Genomic DNA, 24,924 nt, shown 5'->3' with positions numbered 1-24,924 from the left:
CCCAAGAGTTTCCTGATTTGTAAGGGGTAGTCTGTGTTTATTTATTGTTCATTAGAAACACAGATTGGGATCATTCTGGGGGGATTTTGTCGGTGGTTGAAAGGGGATTTGGGCTTCCTGGGAAAATGTCTGAGTTTGCTAAAGTAACCAAGGGGCGTGGGGCTTACCGAAGCCCTCTTGGTATCCTTTCATACCACTCTACCTATTCTTATTCTACTGGTGTATTTGAAGTAATGTTGCTCTCTGTTGGTACATTTGAACTCAGATAGCCATGGACTATTTATTTACAGCTATTATAAAAAGCATTGGACAGAAAATAATGGAAAAAATAAGAACATTATTGACAATGTTTGAAATGTTTATTATATTTAAAAATACACTTTTTAAACATCAAATGTAATTCTGTAACACACAGACTGTGGTTTAAAAATAAATATGACTTAAATACTGAAAGGCATTGATTTCACAGTTCTGTAAAATCATACAAATATATTTATGATAATACAAATAATTATACAGGGGAATACAATATATAACTTTCTGTAGTTTGTATAAAATAGCTGTCAAGATCAGTATCATAAGAAATGTGTCCACTTGTGGTCATATACCAGCCAGTGGTGAACAATTTGTTCAATACAAAACTCCCTTAGGGAGAAAAAATACATTTTCTGTAGGACCATCATGAGAACAGATGATTCTGTATACTCAACGTAGCACCTCTCTCCCAGTCAGACGATTCAAGGCTATCTAACCTACTACATTACAATACTGAGGAACTGTGATCCAGGTGTGACCAGCAGATCTTCTTTGAAAACAGAGCCAACCTGTTCCTGCTGTTGTTCCTGCTGTTGTTCCTGCTGTTGTTCCTGCTGTTGTTCCTGCTGTTGTTCCTGCTGTTGTTCCTGCTGTTGTTCCTGTTGTTGTTCCTGCTGTTGTTCCTGCTGTTGTTCATGCTGTTGTTCCTGCTGTTGTTCCTGCTGTTGTTCCTGCTGTTGTTCCTGCTGTTGTTCCTGCTGTTGTTCCGACTGTTGTTCCTGCCGTTGTTCCTGCTGTTGTTCCTGCTGTTGTTCCTGCTGTTATTGTTGTTGGTCTCTATATCAGGCTTTCGATGCTGTTCCTGTAGGTCTGTAAAGGATGCTCAATGTCTGAGGTGCTGTTCAGATCAAACTTGTTAGCTGGAAGGAGACAATGAAGAGCATATTGATGAGTATTGTCAAGTAAGAAATAGCCATTCTGAATCAAATCTGTGTTATGAAACAGATATTTTTGAATGTCTTATAACTTTCTAATTCCTAACCAATGACTGTGAGTGTAGAAGATAAGGGACTTCTTCTGTGTTTACCTTTCTGTCTGTTTCGTTTGCAGAGCCACGCGGCCAGAAACAGGACAAATAATGACACAGCGCCCCATGCTGCCAGGCATAGGATAGTGCAGTTCAATGGAGGCTCAGGTGTGGCTGGAGGAAACAAGAAACAGAGGAAAACAGTCAAACAATCTGAATCAACTGATCGGTCACATTACTGACTTCTACCCTCTCAAAAATGGTCGAATTTTGGTAGCCCCCATATGTAGGATATGCATTCATGATGCATTCATAAAGCCTTTATAACCACTACATGAGACATACTTTGTCCTGATGACCAGCGAATATCCAGTTTGGTTGTCTCACAGAATATTCAGTTTGATTGTGTCTCACAGAGAGAGTAACAGAGGTTATAACATACCTGTGCAGGTAGGTGTGTCAGCGCTCCACTCCCCTGACCGTGAACACTGCATGTTTGGGGCCCCCTGGTGATCGTAGCCCTCATCACAGCTGAAGTTGCAGACAGAGCCCCAGGGATGTGAGGGGGCCTCACAGCTGACTTGACCCCCCAGAGGAACCACAGGAGAGGGGCACTGGACAGCTGAGAGAAGGACACAGCGGTTAGTATATAAAAACACCACAAAAGGAAACAAACAGTTGTGGATGAAATCATGAAAATGATTGTCGTTGGAGAGCTCATGTGTGTGGCAGACATCCATAAGGAGATAAGACCAATAGGTCAAATGGATGCCCGCATGACTGCAACTCACTTTGGATTAAAGCATCTGCTAAAAGGTATATTAATATATATATATTGAGTTACACCCCCCCCCCCCCCCCCACGGAGTTGCCCTCAGAACAGCCTCAATTCGTCAGACATGGACTCTACAAGGTGTCGAAAGCATTCCACAGGGATGCTGGCTCATGTTGACTCCAATGCTTCCCACAGTTGTGTCAAGTTGTCTGGATGTCCTTTGGGTGGTGGACCATTCTTGAAACATGGGAAACTGTTGAGCGTGAAATACCCAGCAGCGTTGCAGTTCTTGACACATTCAAACCGGTGCGCCTGGCACATACTACCATACCCCATTCATAGGCACTTAAATATTTTGTCCTGCACATTAACCCTCTGAATGGCACACAGATACAATCCAATTGTCTCACGGCTTAAAAATCCTTATTTAACCTGTCTCCTCTCCTTCATCTACACTGACTGAAGTTGATTTAACAAGTGACATCAATAAGTGATCATAGCTTTCACCTGGATTCACCTGGTCAGTCTTTGTCATGGAAAGAGCAGGTGTTCTAAAGATTTTGTACACTCGGCTGAGTAAAACCTCTCACTTCACCTCTTTCTCTCCATTTAAACTCAGTCTATACTGTTTTAGTATCGTGTGTAATTGTGTAAATTGACTGAGTTTAAGAGGAGAGGAGAGGCGAAGTGAAATGTTTTACTCAGCCCAAAATCTGTCCATGAAAATAAGCCCATGAAGTGAGGAATTTTAGTATGAAGGTCAATGAGATGGATTTGGTCAACAACAAAATGTCATTGTTAACTTGCTACGTGAGGCTTATTTGATTGAAGAGAGGTTTCGTAATGGTTATGTTTATGGCCCTGGTAGTTTGGGGCTCCCAAGTGGTGCAGCGGTCTAAGTCAGTGCATCTCATTGTAAATAACAAATTGTTCTTATCTGACTTGCCAAGTTAAATAAATACATGTGGTTTTACGAATGCACTGATATAAGTGGACGCACGTGGCATTTCAGCAACTTTGAGAAAAATCACTTAATATTGGACATGTTTTTCCATTGTTAGAGTGGTCTTGTTAATTAAGAGTTTAAAAACTCTTGTCAATATAGACAATGGTTTAAATTGATTTAAAAACTCTTGTCAATATAGACAATGGTTTAAATTGATTTAAAAACTCTTCTCAATATAGACAATGGTTAAAATCAGGTCTATTTTAAAGATGCAAAAATGTTTGTCCTTACCTTCACAGTGTGGTATCTCCTCACTCCACTCAGCAGCTGATGTGCAGGTCACTGTGATCGCCCCCTTGAGGAGATAACCCTCAGAGCAGCTAAAGTTACAGCTGCTTCCAAAGGTGAAGTCTTCTCCACAGCTGATAGCGCCATCCTGTGGCTGCTGGAGGGTGGGGCAGCTTACAGCTGCAAGACAGAGTGGTGCAGTGGTCAGTCTGTGTCCAGAGACAATTCTACTGTCATACAATTACAAAACTCTATTTTCCGTCCTAGATATTTCTGAATGGAAAATGTCCTGTGTCATTCATTTATTTATAGCATCTACATTTGATGGGGCTACGTTTACAGATATCCAGAACCTGTACACACCAACACACTGCGGCTGTGAGTCGTTCCACTGTCCCGAGGCTCCACACTGCAGGGTAGCAGAGCTGGAGGCCAGCCTCTCATAGCCCTCCTCACAGGTAAAGGTACAGGTGGACAGGTAGCTGAAGGAGCCCAGGGGATGGGAGCAGGCCATGGAACCCTTCCCAGGTTCATACAGCTCACTGCATAAGACCACTGGGGAGGAGAGGGCAGATCACAATACATGACTAAATGTGTCAATGCTGTCACAGACTCTATAATGGCACAGATTCAGAGATGAGTCCTCTATCTAGACTTGGTTTCCTCTATTGTAATCACTCCTCTTTCACCCCAGCTGCCAAACTAACCCTGATTCAGATGACCATGTTAAATTACAGAGATGTAATTTATTGATCGGCAGGTAAGGGTGCTCTTGAACGGCTAGATGTTCTTTAACAATCGGCTTTCAGATTTGCCACCAATGTTCCTTATAGGACACATCACTGCACTCTATACTCTCCTGTAATCTTGTCGCAAGACCCACTGGTTGATGCTTATTTATAAAACCCTCTTAAAGCCTCACTCCCCCCTATCTGAGATATCTATTGCATCCCTCATCCTCCAAACACAACACCCGTTCTGCCAGTCACCTTCTGTTAAAGGTCCCCAAAGCACACACATCCCTGAGTCGCTCGTCTTTTCAGTTTGCTGCAGCTAGCGACTGGAACGAGCTGCAACAAACACTCAAACTGAACAGTTTTATCTCTATCTCTTAATTCAAAGACTCAATCATTGACACTCTTACTGACAGTTGTGGCTGCTTTGCGTGATCTATTGTTGTCTCTACCTTCTTGCTCTTTGTGCTGTTGTATGTGCCTAAGAGTGTTTGTACCCTGTTCTGTACTGCTACCATGTTGTGCTGCTGCCATGTTGTTGCTACCATGTTGTTATATTGTGTTGCTACTGAACCATGCTGTGTTGTCATGTGTTGCTGCCTTGCTATGTTGTTGTCTTTAGGTCTCTCTTTACGTAGTGTTGTGTTGTCTCTCTTGTCGTGATGTGTGTTTTGTCCTATATTTTAATATAATTTATTTGTTATTTTTATCCCAGCCCAGGTCCCCACAGGAGGCCTTTTGCCTTTTGATAGGTCGTCATTTTAAATAAGAATTTGTTCTTAACTGACTTGACAAGTTAAATAACGGTTAAATGCAATAAAATAAAATACATATATTTCTATGGTCTGTTGTTCACACGCATATCTGCCCTCTCATTGGCTAGAATGGTCCCACCTGTTCTCGCCATTTCTTTCCTGACTTCTGTCTTTGAGGACATGTTTTTTCATTGTTAGAGTGGTCAGAAGTCTATCTTGTCAATAAATACATTGGTTTAAATTGATTTAAAAATTATTGTCAACATAGACAATGGTTTAAATCAGGTCTAGTTTAAAGATGCAAAAAAGTTTGCCCTTACCTTCACAGTGTGGTATCTCCTCACTCCACTCAGCAGCTGATGTGCAGGTCAGCGTGATCGCCCCCTTGAGGAGATAACCCTCAGAGCAGCTAAAGTTACAGCTGCTTCCGAAGGTGAAGTCTTCTCCACAGCTGATAGCGCCATCCTGTGGCTGCTGGAGGGTAGGGCAGCTTACAGCTGCAAGACAGAGTGAATAGTGATGCAGTGGTCAGTCTGTGTCCAGAGACAATTCTACTGTCATACAATTACAAAACTCTATTTGCCCTCCTAGATATTTCTGAATGGAAAATGTCCTGTGTCATTCATATATTTATAGCAACTACAGTTGATGTAACATGTTATGGGGCTACGTTTACAGATATCCAGAACCTGTACACACCAATACACTGCGGCTGTGAGTCGTTCCACTGTCCCGAGGCACCACACTGCAGGGTAGCAGAGCTGGAGGCCAGCCTCTCATAGCCCTCCTCACAGGTAAAGGTACAGGTGGACAGGTAGCTGAAGGAGCCCAGGGGATGGGAGCAGGCCATGGAACCCTTCCCAGGTTCATACAGCTCACTGCATAAGACCACTGAGGAGGAGAGGGCAGATCGTAATAACTGACTAAATTTGCCACGATGAAGACATTACTCAAGATACACAACAACTGAAATATAGGAGGTCTAAGCTGTCATACTGGTATAAAGACCGATAGCAAGACACTGAAGTAATTCAAAGAAAGTACAAATCAAAAGTTTATCACAAATTGTAGCTTATTTTCTTCTGTTATTAGTCTTTCCAGAACACCTTATTTATAAGGTTTATAAGAGGATATACTTACATTCACAGGTGGAAGGCTGTTCTGACCATGATTCTGAGGATGTGCATCTCATAGGCCTGGAGCTGCTCAGCCGGTACCCCTCTTCACAGGAATACTGACACGTCGAGTCAAAGGAGAAATTCCCATTGGGGTGAGAGCAACTGACACTGGCTTTAGCAGGGACCGTGACCTCCTCCATCTTACATTCAACAACTGCCAACAAAGGAAAACAGGCAAAGAGTTACAATTAAGAGAACATTGAGTGTGATAACAGTTGGCTTGATACTGCCTGTATTAGATATTTGGACTATATCATCCTGGGCTTGCTTACCGTGTTCACACTGCTCTCCGTAGAAGCCCTCAGAGCATTTACAGTGGTGGCTGTTGATGGTCTCCACACACTCTCCATGGTAACATGAGTCGCTCTGACACGAGGCTGTGAAGCACAGAGCCGTCTTCTTCTTTATACAAGACTCGTCATTCCACTTCCCTGTGTCCACCTGTCTCTTGATGTACATCTCCACACAGTCCTCGTTGTTCCCCCCGTTGTTGGGTTCCCCGTCTGCCCAGTTCTCTGCCTCTTTAGTCAGGATCTTATTGGTCCCCACCCAGGTCCACACGTCGTCCACCTTACGGATCCCTATCCAGTAATAGTTGGTCTGCCTGGGCAGGATGCTGTTAAGGTGGGAGATCTCTCCACGGTTCTGGATTGCCACCATGTCAGTGTAGTGCTCCGTGCACCACTTTCTAGCAGTGTCCCAGTTCATAGTTTTGTTGGAGTGATGGTAGGACCAGCCCTCTACTCTAGTGCACATGGTGACAACTGAGAAATGACAAAAAAGGTCAATATTGACATACAGTACATGAATGAGTTTACATGAGTTGGATTTTAGAAATGCATAGATCTTTTGAAATGTGCTTCTTACTTGAGTACAGGAGGAAGAGGGTGATCCATGAGCTGGGGCTTCTGGCTTGCTGTGATGCAGAGCAGAAGTCCTGTGGAGACAACATCAAGCCATACCTTACAGACTGAGAAATGCATTGGCTGTCTGAAATGTATATAAACTAACTGGTGCATCTTAATTTTAAGGCATAAAACAATTCTCTCAACAGTACTTACCATTGTAAGATTAAAATGTGATGCTCTTTTGCAGGGAAATCTCCAAAGGATATGTTTCTAGTCTGATCCAGTGGATGAAATGATACTGCTCTCTGGTACTCTGTGCATACATATATATACACCAACCAACACTTCAACAACGGCCAAACACCGGAATTCATCGTTATGACACTGCCTGGGCGTGAATCAGCTACTCTAGAATTTGAACTTGGAAACTTTCTCCCTCTTTCTCCCTCCCTCTTTTAGATATCTGGACTCTATCCTATTGTGTCGGTCAGACAGATAATGGTTTCTCTGAGCAGGTGCCAGAGCCCAAAGCCCAGGCTGCAACAGGAAACAAAACATGAGGTAGCAGGAAGCTCACATCAACAACAGCCTCTGCCCATAGATACTGAGCTGGTGTTGAAATGTCTCTTTCACTCCTTTGAAATGTCTGGCTAACACCACATCAAGCATTTGTTGTCATGAAGAGTGGGGTGCATAATCTATTAATTAGTCATCATTTTTTAAGCTAACAGTTGACAAATGTACTATGTCAAGTCAACCTCTATTTCAAGTTCATTTCATTGAAATAGGTGTTGTTGTCACGCCCTGGTCTTAGTATTCTGTGTTTTCTTTATTAATTTGGTCAGGCCAGGGTGTGACATGGGTTTTTTATGTGGTGTATTTTGTCTTGGGGTTTTGTAGGTATTGGGTTTGTGGCTTAGTGGGGGTATCTAGCATAGTCTATGGCTGTCTGGAGTGGTTCTCAATCAGAGGCAGGTGTTTATCATTGTCTCTGATTGGGAACCATATTTAGGCAGCCATATTCTTTGAGTGTTTTGTGGGTGATTGTTCCTGTCTTTGTGTTTGTTGTCACCAGATAGGCTGTTTAGGTTTTCTCACGTTTATTGTTTTGTTAGTTTATTCATGTATAGTTTTCTTCATTAAAGAACCATGAATAATAACCACGCTGCGTTTTGGTCCGCCTCTCCTTCACCTCAAGAAAACCGTTACAGTTGTTATAACAGTGTAGAATTTGACTAACCCACTACTGTGTTTCTGCATTTTAATTAAAGGATATGCACAGCTTGAGAGGATACAGGGAGACAGACAGGTTGTCATGAGGATACAGGGAGACAGACAGGTTGTCATGAGGATACAGGGAGACAGACAGGTTGTCATGAGGATACAGGGAGACAGACAGGTTGTCATGAGGATACAGGGAGACAGACAGGTTGTCATGAGGATACAGGGAGAAAAACAACTTGTCATGAGGATACAGGGAGACAGACAAGTTGTCATGAGGATACAGGGAGACAGACAGGTTGTCATGAAGATACAGGGAGACAGACAGGTTGTCATGAGGGTACAGGGAGACAGACAGGTTGTCATGAAGATACAGGGAGACAGACAGGTTGTCATGAGGGTACAGGGAGACAGACAGGTTGTCATGAGGATACAGGGAGACAGACAGGTTGTCATGAGGGTACAGAGAGACAGACAGGTTGTCATGAGGATACAGGGAGACAGACAGGTTGTCATGAGGATACAGGGAGACAGACAGGTTGTCATGAAGATACAGGGAGACAGACAGGTTGTCATGAGGATACAGGGAGACAGACAGGTTGTCATGAAGATACAGGGAGACAGACAGGTTGTCATGAGGATACAGGGAGACAGACAGGTTGTCATGAGGATACAGGGAGAAAGACAACTTGTCATGAGGATACAGGGAGACAGACAGGTTTTCTGTCTGTGTGATGGGAAACAACACTATAGACTCCTGTTGGCTGCCTGCACTGACTACCATGGCTCACATCCTTCCTGACTGGACTCACTTACACTCTGAAAGTCTACGTCAGAAGTACTGTTTATTTAACTCCTAGAGGTTCCCCCATTCCTTAGGCCAAGACGTTAATGCTGACGGTGAGGAAACAGAGATTTCAACATGAAGTCTGATAAACGTTTGATAATCCCTAATGGATTCTAATTAGGATGACTCAGTTATGAGCAATAACAGGTGGAGAAATAATCACTTTCCAACAGTTTATGTTTGAGTATAACCACTTAATAATGTAATCATACACAGTGTTGCTTGGTAACTTCAGTGACATTTTTAGTAGTCATAACGGTTATTGTAAAGGTTGGCATATACTGTAAATGCAGAGGAAAAGGGCAGGATGTTGGTATCTTCAAAGCTATTTAATTTAGAAGCCCTGTAGATGTTTTACAAGAAAAGGGAGATGTGGAAACATGCCAAAAAATCAAGTTTAGGCTTCAAATATGGTTGTTATTATGAAAGAAGGAAGCCTGTATGAGGGTTAGCTCTCAGGCTAGGATGAAAGACGGCTGGTGAAAGCCAGAATGAGGTTTAGCTTTCAGGCTAGAATTATTTTATTTAACTAGGCAGGTCAGGTAAGAACAAAGTCTTATTTTCAATAACAGTGGGTTAACTGCCTGTTCAGGGGAAGAACAACAGATTTTTACCTTGTCAGCATGTGGATTTGAACTTTCAACCTTTCATTTACTAGTCCAACGCTCTAACCACCAGGCTACCCTGCAGGGCTAGAATAAAGGTTAGGTTAAGTAATCAAGGTAGTAATGAAGTCCAGGTGTGACTGATGAGGTGACAGATACTGTATCATCTACACTGAAGAAAAATATGAACACAACATGCAACAATTTCAAAGATTTTAAAGTTCATCCAAGGAAATCAGTCAATTGAGGCCTTAATCTATGGACTACAGATATGCATCTGTTGGTCACAGATACCTTAAAAAGAATGCCTGGCCATGGATCAGACAACCAGTCAGTGTCTGGTGTGACCAGTAGTGACCCGTCATTCATGTTTTGAGCCCCACATTTTTGGGAAAAAAATGTTATGAAAATGTTTTGGTGGGAGGGTGTGGCTTGCCTGTTTTGCATGTTTTTTTGGCATTAATACGTGTCACATATCAGTTTGCAAACTTTATTTTAGTTTTAAAAAGCCGCATACAAACATGGGCTCTTTTTTGTTTTCTTGAGTAAGGCAGAAAAATGCAGGTGTTTCAGCCTAGCTCAGTGCTCTCTGTGGTGGTGTGGAAGCCAGCAGAAAATATGGAGCATTGCGCCGTGATTGGCTCAGTGTTCTGTCAATCATGTGGACACTACGTCACCCCAAAGTCTAAAAGAAAACCTCGAAATGTCTAGCCCTTTTGGGTGCTGCCATAGACTTACATTAGAAGTGCCCATCCAAGAAGGCTCAAGGTCATTAGCCACTGATAAAATGACGTCAAATCACGTTATATCTACAGGCAGCTTTGATTGGACTGATCTTTTCAACATCATACTTTCAAAATCTTAGCTAGTAGTCATCATGAATCAACTCGACAATCTACTGACAAATCCTTTTTAATCCTTGTCAAGAGAAAGAGAAATTATAGATTAAATGTATCGGTGCTCATCGGCCATTGGACATAAACATTACACAACAAGTTGGAAATCGCAAATTCAGCGATTGGTTTGGAAGGAATCAGTGACAGTGGCTGTGTGGTCCCAAATCTGGGATTAAGGGGCTCTTTTCCAAGTTTAACATGATAAACATTCGACATCGGCCATGCTGTCAATGAAGCATGATTTGTGCCTCGTCCAAATAACTGTTAACTTGGAAGTGCGAAAACTTTGACTTCAGTGAGTGACTAGCCCATGACTGTGAGTGGAAAAGATAAGGGACTTGACTTCAAGACAACTGGGAAGTCGTGAATAAATTTGCTCGAACTTGGAAAATGCGTTTCGAACAGTCATCCAATTTAGGATTGTAAATCCAGCCTCCAGTTGTTTTGAAAGCACCATAAATCCAGAGAATGCCAGATTTTGATGACAACATTTGCCCCCGAAGGACCGCCGCACCACCTTCCTGTTCAAGTGAACACAGCACAACAAGGTGAGTCCAAGAATGTATTGTATGCTGCTGCATAAATGATGTAATATACCAGGGAGATATGTGTACGGTAGCTAAGTAATACTAAGTCTATGTTGTGTAGTAAGATGTTAGTTGTCCTTCGTAATACATATAAAAAATCTGACAAAGAAGCCAAGATCCAAGATAGTTTTTTTATATCGAAATAAATCAAGCCTTAGTATTACAAATGGGAGAATGATTGTTCAAACAACACCTCTCCCTGTATTGGATGTTGGTGATATTGTTTACATGCATGCGGCACAACCTCTGTTTTAAAAGCCTTGGCTGCAGTCTACCATTCAGCATTAGGTTTTATCACAGGGGACAATTTTAGGACTCATCCTTGTATTCTGTATAAACATGTGGGATGAACCTCTCTGTCTATAAGAAGAAAGGTGAATTCTCTTTTATTTATTTACAAAGCAATCTGACAGAAACTCCCTCTATATGTAACATCATTAATAAAGTTAAGAATCATAAGTTATCAAACCCGTTCACAGGAACAGATAACACTAGAGATCCCTCCAGTCTCCACAGATTTGGGAAAATCTGCGTTTTGTTTTTTTGCCCCTAATTTGTGGAACAATCTGCAGAGTTCACTGCAGTTAGATGTGCTGATGTCACTCAGGAAGTTTAAATGATTGATTGACGACCTCTACGTAGTTGCAGTTGATTGCTTTAATTAAATGTTTGTTTTTTATTGTGCTGAATTATATTGTTTTATAAACATGTGTATGTTGTTTTAATGTTCTGTTTTTATTGTAATGTGTACAGGGCTCTATTGTAAAATGGATTTTAATCTCAATGTGACTTCCTGTTTAAATAAAGGTTAAATAAAACAAAATTACATTTTTGCCCATTGTGCCTCACTCTAAGAATTTGGTCTATTTACCCCTCTTAATTTCGTCTGCTGTTCTGACTTGGTGTACAGGGAGAATACTGTAAGAACAGCCCATGTTCTGTACATTTCGAAAGTATGAAAAGCATATATAGTTATATTGACTAACGTAACGTCCGTCCAAGCTAGCACATTAATGTCTTAATCGAAATTACGGATTACTTGTACTTCACAATTGTTATTAGAAACCACATTTGTTTAAGCAAGTCAGCCATAAAAGCTATGTTTCTATAAAAGGCAGTAAATGAGGCTGAATGAACTGTTTCGCTGCCAGACAAAACTCTGCTGATAACCAGGTATAGCAGTGGTAAGATGTTGGGACAGCTTTATGTAGGCACTAACAGTTTGTTGTCACCATTTGTCACCGTTACAGTGCAATTAATGTATTGTTTAGTGTTGTGTTGTGTAGTGGCTTTGCTGGCATGCATCCCACTTATTTTAGGTTTTGCCCCACCAAGATTTACATGCTAAAATCGCCACTGGGTGTGACCACCATTTGCCTCATGCAGTAGAGTTGATCAAGGCTGTTGATTGTGGCCTGTGGAATGTTGTCCCACTCCTCTTCAATGGCTGTGCGAATTTGCTGGATATTGGCAGGAACTGGAACACGCTGTTGTACACGTCGATCCAGAGCATCCCAAACATGCTCAATGGGTGACATGTCTGATGAGTATGCAGGCCATGGAAGAACTGGGACAGTTTCTGCTTTCTCTGAATTGTGTACAGATCCTTGTGACATGGGGCCGTACATTATCATGCTGAAACATGAGGTGATGGCAGCGGATGAATGGCATGACAATGGGTCTCAGGATCTCATCATGTTATCTCTGTGCATTCAAATTTCCGTCCATAAAATACAATTGTGTTTGTTGTCTGTAGCTTATGCCTGCCCATTCCATAACCCCACTGCCACCATGATGCATTCATTAACAGTGTTCCAATGGATAGGAAATGTCATTGAGTCCAACACCTCAAACAAGTTGAAAGCCAGTTAGGGCTAATTTCATTTTAAAAAAGCATGTTAAAGGGCTAAATAATTGAACAGAGAAGCAGGAGTACTTGATACTGTGATCTCTGAAATGCAGAGCCTGTTGATGGAGTATTTTTTTCAAATCCAAAATTATACTTTTGTGACATTATTTGGTAGATCAGCTGGTTTGCTAGCTCTCAGTCTCATTGACCACGCCTGCTCCAGCTCCCCCTCTCTGGAGCTCGAGTATGCCAGGCTGCACATCATAATTACGCACACCTGTCACCATCATTACGCGCATCAGCTCTCATTGGTCTCACATGGACTCCTCCACTTTATTGATAGCCCCTCTATATCGGTCTGTTCCTCAGTTTGTTCCTCATGTCAGCATTATTGTCATTTTGTTTTACCCTGTCCAGACACCGTCCTTGTTTGTTTCATATCGGTTATTTATTAAATATTCGCTCCCGGTATTTGCTTCTCGTCTTCTAGCGTCTGTTATCACAGAATGCTGACACCCATATTTGAAGCATCGGAGAGTTTTTTGTTCTTTGTTTTTAAAGGGTTCGAATGCCGCTATCTAAGAAACAGGGTGACTCTCAGCTGGCTCGTCGGGCTTTCAGGCCTTAGCTGGCTCAAGAGGTTTCCTTGTCTCTCTTGGTTCGGCAGGCTCCCATCCCACGTCATGTCTCAGCCGGCCAGTCATTTCGCACACCTGTCACCATCATTACACGCAACAACGCTCATTGGACTCACCTGGACTTCTTCACTTTGTTGATTGCCCCTCTAAATCTGTCTGTTCCTCAGTTTGTTCCCTGTGTCAGCATTATTGTTGTTTTGTTTTCCCCTGTCCAGATGCTGTCCTTGTTTGATTCATGTCGTTTATTATGTGTTCACTACCTGTACTTGCTTCTCGTCTCCCAGCGTCTGTCCTCACAATAACTTGTTCTCAAAATGTATGTTAGCTAGTTGGAAATGTTATGAATACAACTCCAAACTGCTGTAGACATCCCATCTGCTGTAGATATGATTTGAGTGCCCTAGTTAGCACCAAAAGTGGTTATAGCAGAGTAACTATTTTAAAAACTAAGTCGTTGAGGATTTTATTACTCCAACCTCGTGAAAGTTACAAACTGACTTGTTATCTTTTTTGTCAAAAACAACTTTATATCAAAGGAGTGCCTTTGATTTGATGGCCTACACATGCACAGTTTGGTGTGAGAAGACCGTTAGACCCCATGATGTGTTTCTACATATGAGCTTAGCCAGCCAACATTGCCATGACATCTCCTATGAGTGTTATCAGGGATTTCTATAGGAGAAGCAGTGTCTGCCTATCTTCATACTGTGCTCTGTGTGGTTATAGCTTTGACTGTATGCTGAAGGTGAATTCAGAGCCATTTAGTGGCTAGTTACACTACAAACATTATTTTACCAGGTTTCTGTGAAGCAATTGTAATGACAGTCTGACACAAAATACCAAAGAGATTCCTGAATTGCAAGGGGTAGTCTGTGTTTATTTTATTGTTTATTAGAAACACAGATTGAGATCATTCTGAGGGGATTTTGCCAGTGAATGAATGGGGATTTGGGCTTCCTGGGAAAATGTCAATGGTTGCTATAGTAACCCAGTGGGGCGTGGGGTTTAGTGAAGTCTGACACAACATACCCAAGAGTTTCCTGATTTGTAAGGGGTAGTCTGTGTTTATTTATTGTTCATTAGAAACACAGATTGGGATCATTCTGGGGGGATTTTGTCGGTGGTTGAAAGGGGATTTGGGCTTCCTGGGAAAATGTCTGAGTTTGCTAAAGTAACCAAGGGGCGTGGGGCTTACCGAAGCCCTCTTGGTATCCTTTCGTACCACTCTACCTATTCTTATTCTACTGGTGTATTTGAAGTAATGTTGCTCTCTGTTGGTACATTTGAACTCAGATAGCCATGGACTATTTATTTACAGCTATTATAAAAAGCATTGGACAGAAAATAATGGAAAAAATAAGAACATTATTGACAATGTTTGAAATGTTTATTATATTTAAAAAGACACTTTTTAAACATCAAATGTAATTCTGTAACACACAGACTGTGGTTTAAAAATAAATATGACTTAAATACTGAAAGGCATTGATTTCACAGTTCTGTAAAATCATACAAATATATTTATGATAATACAAATAATTATACAGGGGAATACAATATATAACTTTCTGTAGTTTGTATAAAATAGCTGTCAAAATCAGTATCATAAGAAATGTGTCGACTTGTGGTCATATACCAGCCAGTGGTGAACAATTTGTTCAATACAAAACTCCCTTTGGGAGAAAAAATACATTTTCTGTAGGACCATCATGAGAACAGATGATTCTGTATACTCAACGTAGCACCTCTCTCCCAGTCAGACGATTCAAGGCTATCTAACCTACTACATTACAATACTGAGGAACTGTGATCCAGGTGTGACCAGCAGATCTTCTTTGAAAACAGAGCCAGCCTGTTCCTGCTGTTGTTCCTGCTGATGTTCCTGTTGTTGTTCCTGCTGTTGTTCCTGCTGTTGTTCCTGTTGTTGTTCCTGCTGTTGTTCCTGCTGTTGTTCATGCTGTTGTTCCTGCTGTTGTTCCTGCTGTTGTTCCTGCTGTTGTTCCTGCTGTTGTTCCTGCTGTTGTTCCGACTGTTGTTCCTGCCGTTGTTCCTGCTGTTGTTCCTGCTGTTGTTCCTGCTGTTATTGTTGTTGGTCTCTATATCAGGCTTTCGATGCTGTTCCTGTAGGTCTGTAAAGGATGCTCAATGTCTGAGGTGCTGTTCAGATCAAACTTGTTAGCTGGAAGGAGACAATGAAGAGCATATTGATGAGTATTGTCAAGTAAGAAATAGCCATTCTGAATCAAATCTGTGTTATGAAACAGATATTTTTGAATGTCTTATAACTTTCTAATTCCTAACCAATGACTGTGAGTGTAGAAGATAAGGGACTTCTTCTGTGTTTACCTTTCTGTCTGTTTCGTTTGCAGAGCCACGCGGCCAGAAACAGGACAAATAATGACACAGCGCCCCATGCTGCCAGGCATAGGATAGTGCAGTTCAATGGAGGCTCAGGTGTGGCTGGAGGAAACAAGAAACAGAGGAAAACAGTCAAACAATCTGAATCAACTGATTGGTCACATCACTGATTACAACCCTCTCAAGAATGTTCGAATTTTGGTAGCCCCCTTATGTAGGATATGCATTCATGATGCATTCATAAAGCCTTTATAACCACTACATGAGACATACTTTGTCCTGATGACCAGCGAATATCCAGTTTGGTTGTCTCACAGAATATTCAGTTTGATTTTGTCTCACAGAGAGAGTAACAGAGGTTATAACATACCTGTGCAGGTAGGTGTTTCAGCGCTCCACTCCCCTGACCGTGAACACTGCATGTTTGGGGCCCCCTGGTGATCGTAGCCCTCATCACAGCTGAAGTTGCAGACAGAGCCCCAGGGATGTGAGGGGGCCTCACAGCTGACTTGACCCCCCAGAGGAACCACAGGAGAGGGGCACTGGACAGCTGAGAGAAGGACACAGTGGTTAGTATATAAAAACACCACAAAAGGAAACAAACAGTTGTGGATGAAATCATGAAAATGATTGTCGTTGGAGAGCTCATGTGTGTGGCAGACATCCATAAGGAGATAAGACCAATAGGTCAAATGGATGCCCGCATGACTGCAACATGACTGCAACTCACTTTGGATTAAAGCATCTGCTAAAAGGTATATTAATATATATATATTGAGTTACACCCCCCCCCCCCCCCCCCCCCCCCCACGGAGTTGCCCTCAGAACAGCCTCAATTCGTCAGACATGGACTCTACAAGGTGTCGAAAGCATTCCACAGGGATGCTAGCTCATGTTGACTCCAATGCTTCCCACAGTTGTGTCAAGTTGTCTGGATGTCCTTTGGGTGGTGGACCATTCTTGAAACATGGGAAACTGTTGAGCGTGAAATACCCAGCAGCGTTGCAGTTCTTGACACATTCAAACCGGTGCGCCTGGCACATACTACCATACCCCATTCATAGGCACTTAAATATTTTGTCCTGCACATTAACCCTCTGAATGGCACACAGATACAATCCAATTGTCTCACGGCTTAAAAATCCTTATTTAACCTGTCTCCTCTCCTTCATCTACACTGACTGAAGTTGATTTAACAAGTGACATCAATAAGTGATCATAGCTTTCACCTGGATTCACCTGGTCAGTCTTTGTCATGGAAAGAGCAGGTGTTCTAAAGATTTTGTACACTCGGCTGAGTAAAACCTCTCACTTCACCTCTTTCTCTCCATTTAAACTCAGTCTATACTGTTTTAGTATCGTGTGTAATTGTGTAAATTGACTGAGTTTAAGAGGAGAGGAGAGGCGAAGTGAGAGGTTTTACTCAGCCCAAAATCTGTCCATGAAAATAAGCCCATGAAGTGAGGAATTTTAGTATGAAGGTCAATGAGATGGATTTGGTCAACAACAAAATTTCATTGTTAACTTGCTACGTGAGGCTTATTTGATTGAATAGAAGTTTCGTAATGGTTATGTTTATGGCCCTGGTAGTTTGGGGCTCCCAAGTGGTGCAGCGGTCTAAGTCAGTGCATCTCATTGTAAATAACAAATTGTTCTTAACTGACTTGCCAAGTTAAATAAATACATGTTTTACGAATGCACTGATATAAGTGGACGCATGTGGCATTTCAGCAACTTTGAGAAAAATCACTTAATATTGGACATGTTTTTCCATTGTTAGAGTGGTCTTGTTAATTAAGAGTTTAAAAACTCTTGTCAATATAGACAATGGTTTAAATTGATTTAAAAACTCTTCTCAATATAGACAATGGTTAAAATCAGGTCTATTTTAAAGATGCAAAAATGTTTGTCCTTACCTTCACAGTGTGGTATCTCCTCACTCCACTCAGCAGCTGATGTGCAGGTCACTGTGATCGCCCCCTTGAGGAGATAACCCTCAGAGCAGCTAAAGTTACAGCTGCTTCCAAAGGTGAAGTCTTCTCCACAGCTGATAGCGCCATCCAGTGGCTGCTGGAGGGTGGGGCAGCTTACAGCTGCAAGACAGAGTGGTGCAGTGGTCAGTCTGTGTCCAGAGACAATTCTACTGTCATACAATTACAAAACTCTATTTTCCGTCCTAGATATTTCTGAATGGAAAATGTCCTGTGTCATTCATATATTTATAGCAACTACAGTTGATGGGGCTACGTTTACAGATATCCAGAACCTGTACACACCAACACACTGTGGCTGTGAGTCGTTCCACTGTCCCGAGGCTCCACACTGCAGGGTAGCAGAGCTGTAGGCCAGCCTCTCATAGCCCTCCTCACAGGTAAAGGTACAGGTGGACAGGTAGCTGAAGGAGCCCAGGGGATGGGAGCAGGCCATGGAACCCTTCCCAGGTTCATACAGCTCACTGCATAAGACCACTGGGGAGGAGAGGGCAGATCGCAATACATGACTAAATGTGTCTTTGCTGTCACAGACTCTATAATGGCACAGATAGCCCCCCTCCTGACTCAGCCTCCAGTATTTATGCTGCAGTAGTTTATGTGTCGGGGGGCTAGGGTAAATCTGTTATATCTGGAGGAGTTCTCCTGTCTTTTCCGGTGTCCTGTGTGAATTTTAGTATGGTCTCTCTAATACTTTATTTCTCTTTCTTTCTTTCTTTCTTTCTTTCTTTCTTTCTTTCTTTCTCAGAGGATCTGAGCCCTAGGACCATGCCTCAGGACTACCTGGCCTGATGACTCCTTGCTGTCCCCAGTCCACCTGGCCGTGCTGCTGCTCCTGTTTCAACTGTTCCGCCTGCGTCTATGGAACCCTGACCTGTTCACCGGACGCGCTACCTGTCCCAGACCTGCTGTTTTCAACTTTCTAGAGACAGCAGGAGTGGTGGAGAAACTCTGAATGATCGGCTATGAAAAGCCAACTGTCATTTACTCCTGAGGTGCTGACCTGTTGAACCCTCGTAAACCACTGTAATTATTATTATTTGACCCTGTTGGTCATCTATGAACATTTGAACATCTTGGCCATGTTCTGTTATAATCTCCACCCAGCACAGCCAGAAGAGGACTGGCCACCCCTCATAGCCTGGTTCCTCTCTAGATTCCTGCCTAGGTTTTGGCCTTTCTAGGGAGTTTTTCCTAGCCACCGTGCTTCTACACCTGCATTGCTTGCTGTTTGGGGTTTATGGCTGGGTTTCTGTACAGCACTTTGTGACATCAGCTGATGTAAGAAGGGCTTTATAAATACATTTGATTGATATACAGAGATGAGTACTCAATCTGTTTCTATGGTCTGTTGTTCACACACATATCTGCCCTCTCATTGGCTAGAATGGTCCCACCTGTTCTCGCCATTTCCTGCCTGACTTCCGTCTTTGAGGACATGTTTTTTCATTGTTAGAGTGGTCAGAAGTCTATCTTGTCAATAAATACATTGGTTTAAATTGATTTAAAAATTCTTGTCAACATAGACAATGGTTTAAATCAGGTCTAGTTTAAAGATGCAAAAAAGTTTGTCCTGACCTTCACAGTGTGGTATCTCCTCACTCCACTCAGCAGCTGATGTGCAGGTCACTGTGATCGCCCCCTTGAGGATATAACCCTCAGAGCAGCTAAAGTTACAGCTGCTTCCGAAGGTGAAGTCTTCTCCACAGCTGATAGCGCCATCCTGTGGCTGCTGGAGGGTAGGGCAGCTTACAGCTGCAAGACAGAGTGGTGCAGTGGTCAGTCTGTGTCCAGAGACAATTCTACTGTTATACAATTACAAAACTATTTTTATCCTCCTAGATATTTCTGAATGGAAAATGTCCTGTGTCATTCATATATTTATAGCAACTACAGTTGATGTAACATGTTATGGGGGCTACGTTTACAGATATCCAGAACCTGTACACACCAATACACTGCGGCTGTGAGTCGTTCCACTGTCCCGAGGCTCCACACTGCAGGGTAGTAGAGCTGGAGGCCAGCCTCTCATAGCCCTCCTCACAGGTAAAGGTACAGGTGGACAGGTAGCTGAAGGAGCCCAGGGGATGGGAGCAGGCCATGGAACCCTTCCCAGGTTCATACAGCTCACTGCATAAGACCACTGGGGAGGAGAGGGCAGATCGTAATAACTGACTAAATGTGCCACGATGAAGACATTACTCAAGATACACAACAACTGAAATATAGGAGGTCTAAGCTGTCATACTGGTATAAAGACCGATAGCAAGACACTGAAGTAATTCAAAGAAAGTACAAATCAAAAGTTCATGACAAATTGTAGCTTATTTTCTTCTGTTATTAGTCTTTCCAGAACACCTTATTTATAAGGTTTATAAGAGGATATACTTACATTCACAGGTGGGAGGCTGTTCTGACCATGATTCTGAGCCTGTGCATCTCATAGGCCCGGAGCTGCTCAGCCGGTACCCCTCTTCACAGGAATACTGACACGTCGAGTCAAAGGAGAAATTCCCATTGGGGTGAGAGCAACTGACACTGGCTTTAGCAGGGACAGTGACCTCCTCCATCTTACATTCAACAACTGCCAACAAAGGAAAACAGGCAAAAAGTTACAATTAAGAGAACATTGAATGTGATAACAGTTGGCTTCATACTGCCTGTATTAGATATTTGGACTATATCATCCTGGGCTTGCTTACCGTGTTCACACTGCTCTCCGTAGAAGCCCTCAGAGCATTTACAGTGGTGGCTGTTGATGGTCTCCACACACTCTCCATGGTAACATGAGTCGCTCTGACACGAGGCTGTGAAGCACAGAGCCGTCTTCTTCTTCATACAAGACTCGTCGTTCCACTTCCCTGTGTCCACCTGTCTCTTGATGTACATCTCCACACAGTCCTCGTTGTTCCCCCCGTTGTTGGGTTCCCCGTCTGCCCAGTTCTCTGCCTCTTTAGTCAGGATCTTATTGGTCCCCACCCAGGTCCACACGTCGTCCACCTTACGGATCCCTATCCAGTAATAGTTGGTCTGCCTGGGCAGGATGCTGTTAAGGTGGGAGATCTCTCCACGGTTCTGGATTGCCACCATGTCAGTGTAGTGCTCCGTGCACCACTTTCTAGCAGTGTCCCAGTTCATAGTTTTGTTGGAGTGATGGTAGGACCAGCCCTCTACTCTAGTGCACATGGTGACAACTGAGGAATGACAAAAAAGGTCAATATTGACATACAGTACATGAATTAGTTTACATGAGTGGGATTTTAGAAATGCATAGATCTTTTGAAATGTGTTTCTTACCTGTGTACAGGAGGAAGAGGGTGATCCATGAGCTGGGGCTTCTGGCTTGCTGTGATGCAGAGCAGAAGTCCTGTGGAGACAACATCAAGCCATACCTTACAGACTGAGAAATGCATTGGCTGTCTGAAATGTATATAAACTAACTGGTGCATCTTAATTTTAAGGCATAAAACAATTCTCTCAACAGTACTTACCATTGTAAGATTAAAATGTGATGCTCTTTTGCAGGTAAATCTCCAAAGGATATGTTTCTAGTCTGATCCAGTGGATGAAATGATACTGCTCTCTGGTACTCTGTGCATACATATATATACACCAACCAACACTTCAACAATGGCCAAAGACCGGAATTCATCGTTATGACACTGCCTGGGCGTGAATCAGCTACTCTAGAATTTCAACTTGGAAACTTTCTCCCTCTTTCTCCCTCCCTCTTTTAGATATCTGGACTCTATCCTAATGTGTCGGTCAGACAGAGAATGGTTTTTCTGAGCAGGTGCCAGAGCCCAAAGCCCAGGCTGCAACAGGAAACAAAACATGAGGTAGCAGGAAGCTCACATCAACAACAGCCTCTGCCCATAGATACTGAGCTGGTGTTGAAATGAAAATTTATTTCACTCCTTTGAAATGTCTGGCTAACACCACATCAAGCATTTGTTGTCATGAATAGTGGGGTGCATAATCTATTAATTAGTCATCATTTTTTAAGCTAACAGTTGAGAAATGTACTATGTCAAGTCAACCTCTATTTCAAGTTAATTTCATTGAATTAGGTGTTGTTGTCACGCCCTGGTCTTAGTATTCTGTGTTTTCTTTATTAATTTGGTCAGGCCAGGGTGTGACATGGGTTTTTTATGTGGTGTATTTTGTCTTGGGGTTTTGTTAGGTATTGGGTTTGTGGCTTAGTGGGGGTATCTAGCATAGTCTATGGCTGTCTGGAGTGGTTCTCAATCAGAGGCAGGTGTTTATCGTTGTCTCTGATTGGGAACCATATTTAGGCAGCCATATTCTTTGAGTGTTTCGTGGGTGATTGTTCCTGTCTTTGTGTTTGTTGTCATCAGATAGGCTGTTTAGGTTTTCGCACGTTTATTATTTTGTTAGTTTATTCATGTATAGTTTTCTTCATTAAAGAACCATGAATAATAACCACGCTGCGTTTTGGTCCGCCTCTCCTTCACCTCAAGAAAACCGTTACAGTTGTTATAACAGTGTAGAACTTGACTAACCCACTACTGTGTTTCTGCATTTTTATTAAAGGATATGCACGGCTTGAGAGGATACAGGGAGACAGACAGGTTGTCATGAGGATACAGGGAGACAGACAGGTTGTCATGAGGATACAGGGAGACAGACAGGTTGTCATGAGGATACAGGGAGACAGACAGGTTGTCATGAAGATACAGGGAGACAGACAGGTTGTCATGAGGATACAGGGAGACAGACAGGTTGTCATGAAGATACAGGGAGACAGACAGGTTGTCATGAGGGTACAGAGAGACAGACAGGTTGTCATGAGGATACAGGGAGACAGACAGGTTGTCATGAGGATACAGGGAGACAGACAGGTTGTCATGAAGATACAGGGAGACAGACAGGTTGTCATGAGGATACAGGGAGACAGACAGGTTGTCATGAAGATACAGGGAGACAGACAGGTTGTCATGAGGATACAGGGAGACAGACAGGTTGTCATGAGGATACAGGGAGAAAGACAACTTGTCATGAGGATACAGGGAGACAGACAGGTTTTCTGTCTGTGTGATGGGAAACAACACTATAGACTCCTTTTGGTTGCCTGCACTGACTACCATGGCTCACATCCTTCCTGACTGGACTCACTTACACTCTGAAAGTCTACGTCAGAAGTACTGTTTATTTAACTCCTAGAGGTTCCCCCATTCCTTAGGCCAAGACGTTAATGCTGACGGTGAGGAAACAGAGATTTCAACATGAAGTCTGATAAACGTTTGATAATCCCTAATGGATTCTAATTAGGATGACTCAGTTATGAGTAATAACAGGTGGAGAAATAATCACTTTCCAACAGTTTATGTTTGAGTATAACCACTTAATAATGTAATCATACACAGTGTTGCTTGGTAACTTCAGTGACATTTTTACTAGTCATAACGGTTATTGTTAAGGTTGGCGTATACTGTAAATGCAGAGGAAAAGGGCAGGATGTTGGTATCTTCAAAGCTATTTAATTTAGAAGCCCTGTAGATGTTTTACAAGAAAAGGGAGATGTGGAAACATGCCAAAAAATCAAGTTTAGGCTTCAAATATGGTTGTTATTATGAAAGAAGGAAGCCTGTATGAGGGTTAGCTCTCAGGCTAGGATGAAAGACGGCTGGTGAAAGCCAGAATGAGGTTTAGCTTTCAGGCTAGAATTATTTTATTTAACTAGGCAGGTCAGGTAAGGACAAAGTCTTATTTTCAATAACAGTGGGTTAACTGCCTGTTCAGGGGAAGAACAACAGATTTTTACCTTGTCAGCATGTGGATTTGAACTTTCAACCTTTCATTTACTAGTCCAACGCTCTAACCACCAGGCTACCCTGCAGCCCCAGAATGAAGGTTAGGGTAAGTAATCAAGGTAGTAATGAAGTCCAGGTGTGACTGATGAGGTGACAGATACTGTATCATCTACACTGAAGAAAAATATGAACACAACATGCAACAATTTCAAAGATTGTACAGTTCATACAAGGAAATAAGTCAATTGAGGCCTTAATCTTTGGACTACAGATATGCATCTGTTGGTCACAGATACCTTAAAAAGAATGCCTGGCCATGGATCAGACAACCAGTCAGTGTCTGGTGTGACCAGTAGTGACCCGTCATTCATGTTTTGAGCCCCACATTTTTGGGAAAAAAATGTTATGAAAATGTTTTGGTGGGAGGGTGTGGCTTGCCTGTTTTGCATGTTATTTTGGCATTAATACGTGTCCCATATCAGTTTGCAAACTTTATTTTAGTTTAAAAAAGCCGCATACAAACATGACCTCTTTTTTGTTTTCTTGAGTAAGGCAGAAAAATGCAGGTGTTTCAGCCTAGCTCAGTGCTCTCTGTGGTGGTGTGGAAGCCAGCAGAAAATATGGAGCATTGCGCCGTGATTGGCTCAGTGTTCTGTCAATCATGTGGACACTACGTCACCCCAAAGTCTAAAAGAAAACCTCAAAATGTCTAGCCCTTTTGGGTGCTGCCATAGACTTACATTAGAAGTGCCCATCCAAGAAGGCTCAAGGTCATTAGCCACTGATAAAATGACGTCAAATCACGTTATATCTACAGGCAGCTTTGATTGGACTGATCTTGTCAACATCATACTTTCAAAATCTTAGCTAGTAGTCATCATGAATCAACTCGACAAGCTACTGACAAATCCTTTTTAATCCTTGTCAAGAGAAAGAGAAATTATAGATTAAATGTATCGGTGCTCATCGGCCATTGGACATAAACATTACACAACAAGTTGGAAATCGCAAATTCAGCGATTGGTTTGGAAGGAATCAGTGACAGTGGCTGTGTGGTCCCAAATCTGGGATTAAGGGGCTCTTTTCCAAGTTTAAAATGATCAACATTCGACATCGGCCATGCTGTCAGTGAAGCATGATTTGTGCCTCGTCCAAATAACTGTTAACTTGGAAGTGTGAAAACTTTGACTTTAGTGAGTTCACGACAACTGGGAAGTCGTGAATAAATTAGCTCCAACTTGGAAAATACGTTTTGAACAGTCATCCAACTCAGGATTGTAAATCCAGCCTCCAGTTGTTTTGAAAGACCCATAAATCCAGAGAATGCCAGACTTTGATGACAAAATTTGCCC

General features: G+C 42.4%; 2 protein-coding genes across 2 annotated transcripts; both read right to left on the bottom strand.

Moving 5' to 3' along the window:
- Positions 1-340: 340 nt before the first annotated feature.
- LOC149983626 (E-selectin-like) lies at positions 341-7,306 on the bottom strand. The gene is made up of 11 exons (XM_090236410.1): positions 7,020-7,306; positions 6,826-6,895; positions 6,231-6,722; positions 5,921-6,112; positions 5,480-5,671; positions 5,101-5,277; positions 3,655-3,846; positions 3,295-3,471; positions 1,725-1,904; positions 1,343-1,456; positions 341-1,175 (listed from the first exon to the last, which is right to left on the bottom strand). The coding sequence occupies exons 1-11, from the start codon at positions 7,020-7,022 to the stop codon at positions 1,093-1,095; spliced, it is 1,872 nt and encodes a 623-aa protein (XP_090092536.1). The 5' UTR covers positions 7,023-7,306; the 3' UTR covers positions 341-1,092.
- Positions 7,307-14,823: 7,517 nt separating this feature from the next.
- On the bottom strand, positions 14,824-21,396 carry LOC110523054 (E-selectin). Its single transcript, XM_036978892.2, has 11 exons — positions 21,290-21,396; positions 21,096-21,165; positions 20,501-20,992; positions 20,191-20,382; positions 19,750-19,941; positions 19,377-19,553; positions 18,084-18,275; positions 17,724-17,900; positions 16,178-16,357; positions 15,796-15,909; positions 14,824-15,628 (listed from the first exon to the last, which is right to left on the bottom strand). The coding sequence occupies exons 1-11, from the start codon at positions 21,290-21,292 to the stop codon at positions 15,546-15,548; spliced, it is 1,872 nt and encodes a 623-aa protein (XP_036834787.1). The 5' UTR covers positions 21,293-21,396; the 3' UTR covers positions 14,824-15,545.
- Positions 21,397-24,924: the final 3,528 nt, after the last annotated feature.

This window comes from Oncorhynchus mykiss, chromosome 5, assembly GCF_057628025.1.
Source record: "Oncorhynchus mykiss isolate SJ-2025 chromosome 5, ASM5762802v1, whole genome shotgun sequence".
NCBI lineage: Eukaryota > Metazoa > Chordata > Actinopteri > Salmoniformes > Salmonidae > Oncorhynchus > Oncorhynchus mykiss.
The sequence above is the reverse complement of the archived record's forward strand: the minus strand, read 5'-3'. Positions and strand labels throughout refer to the sequence as shown.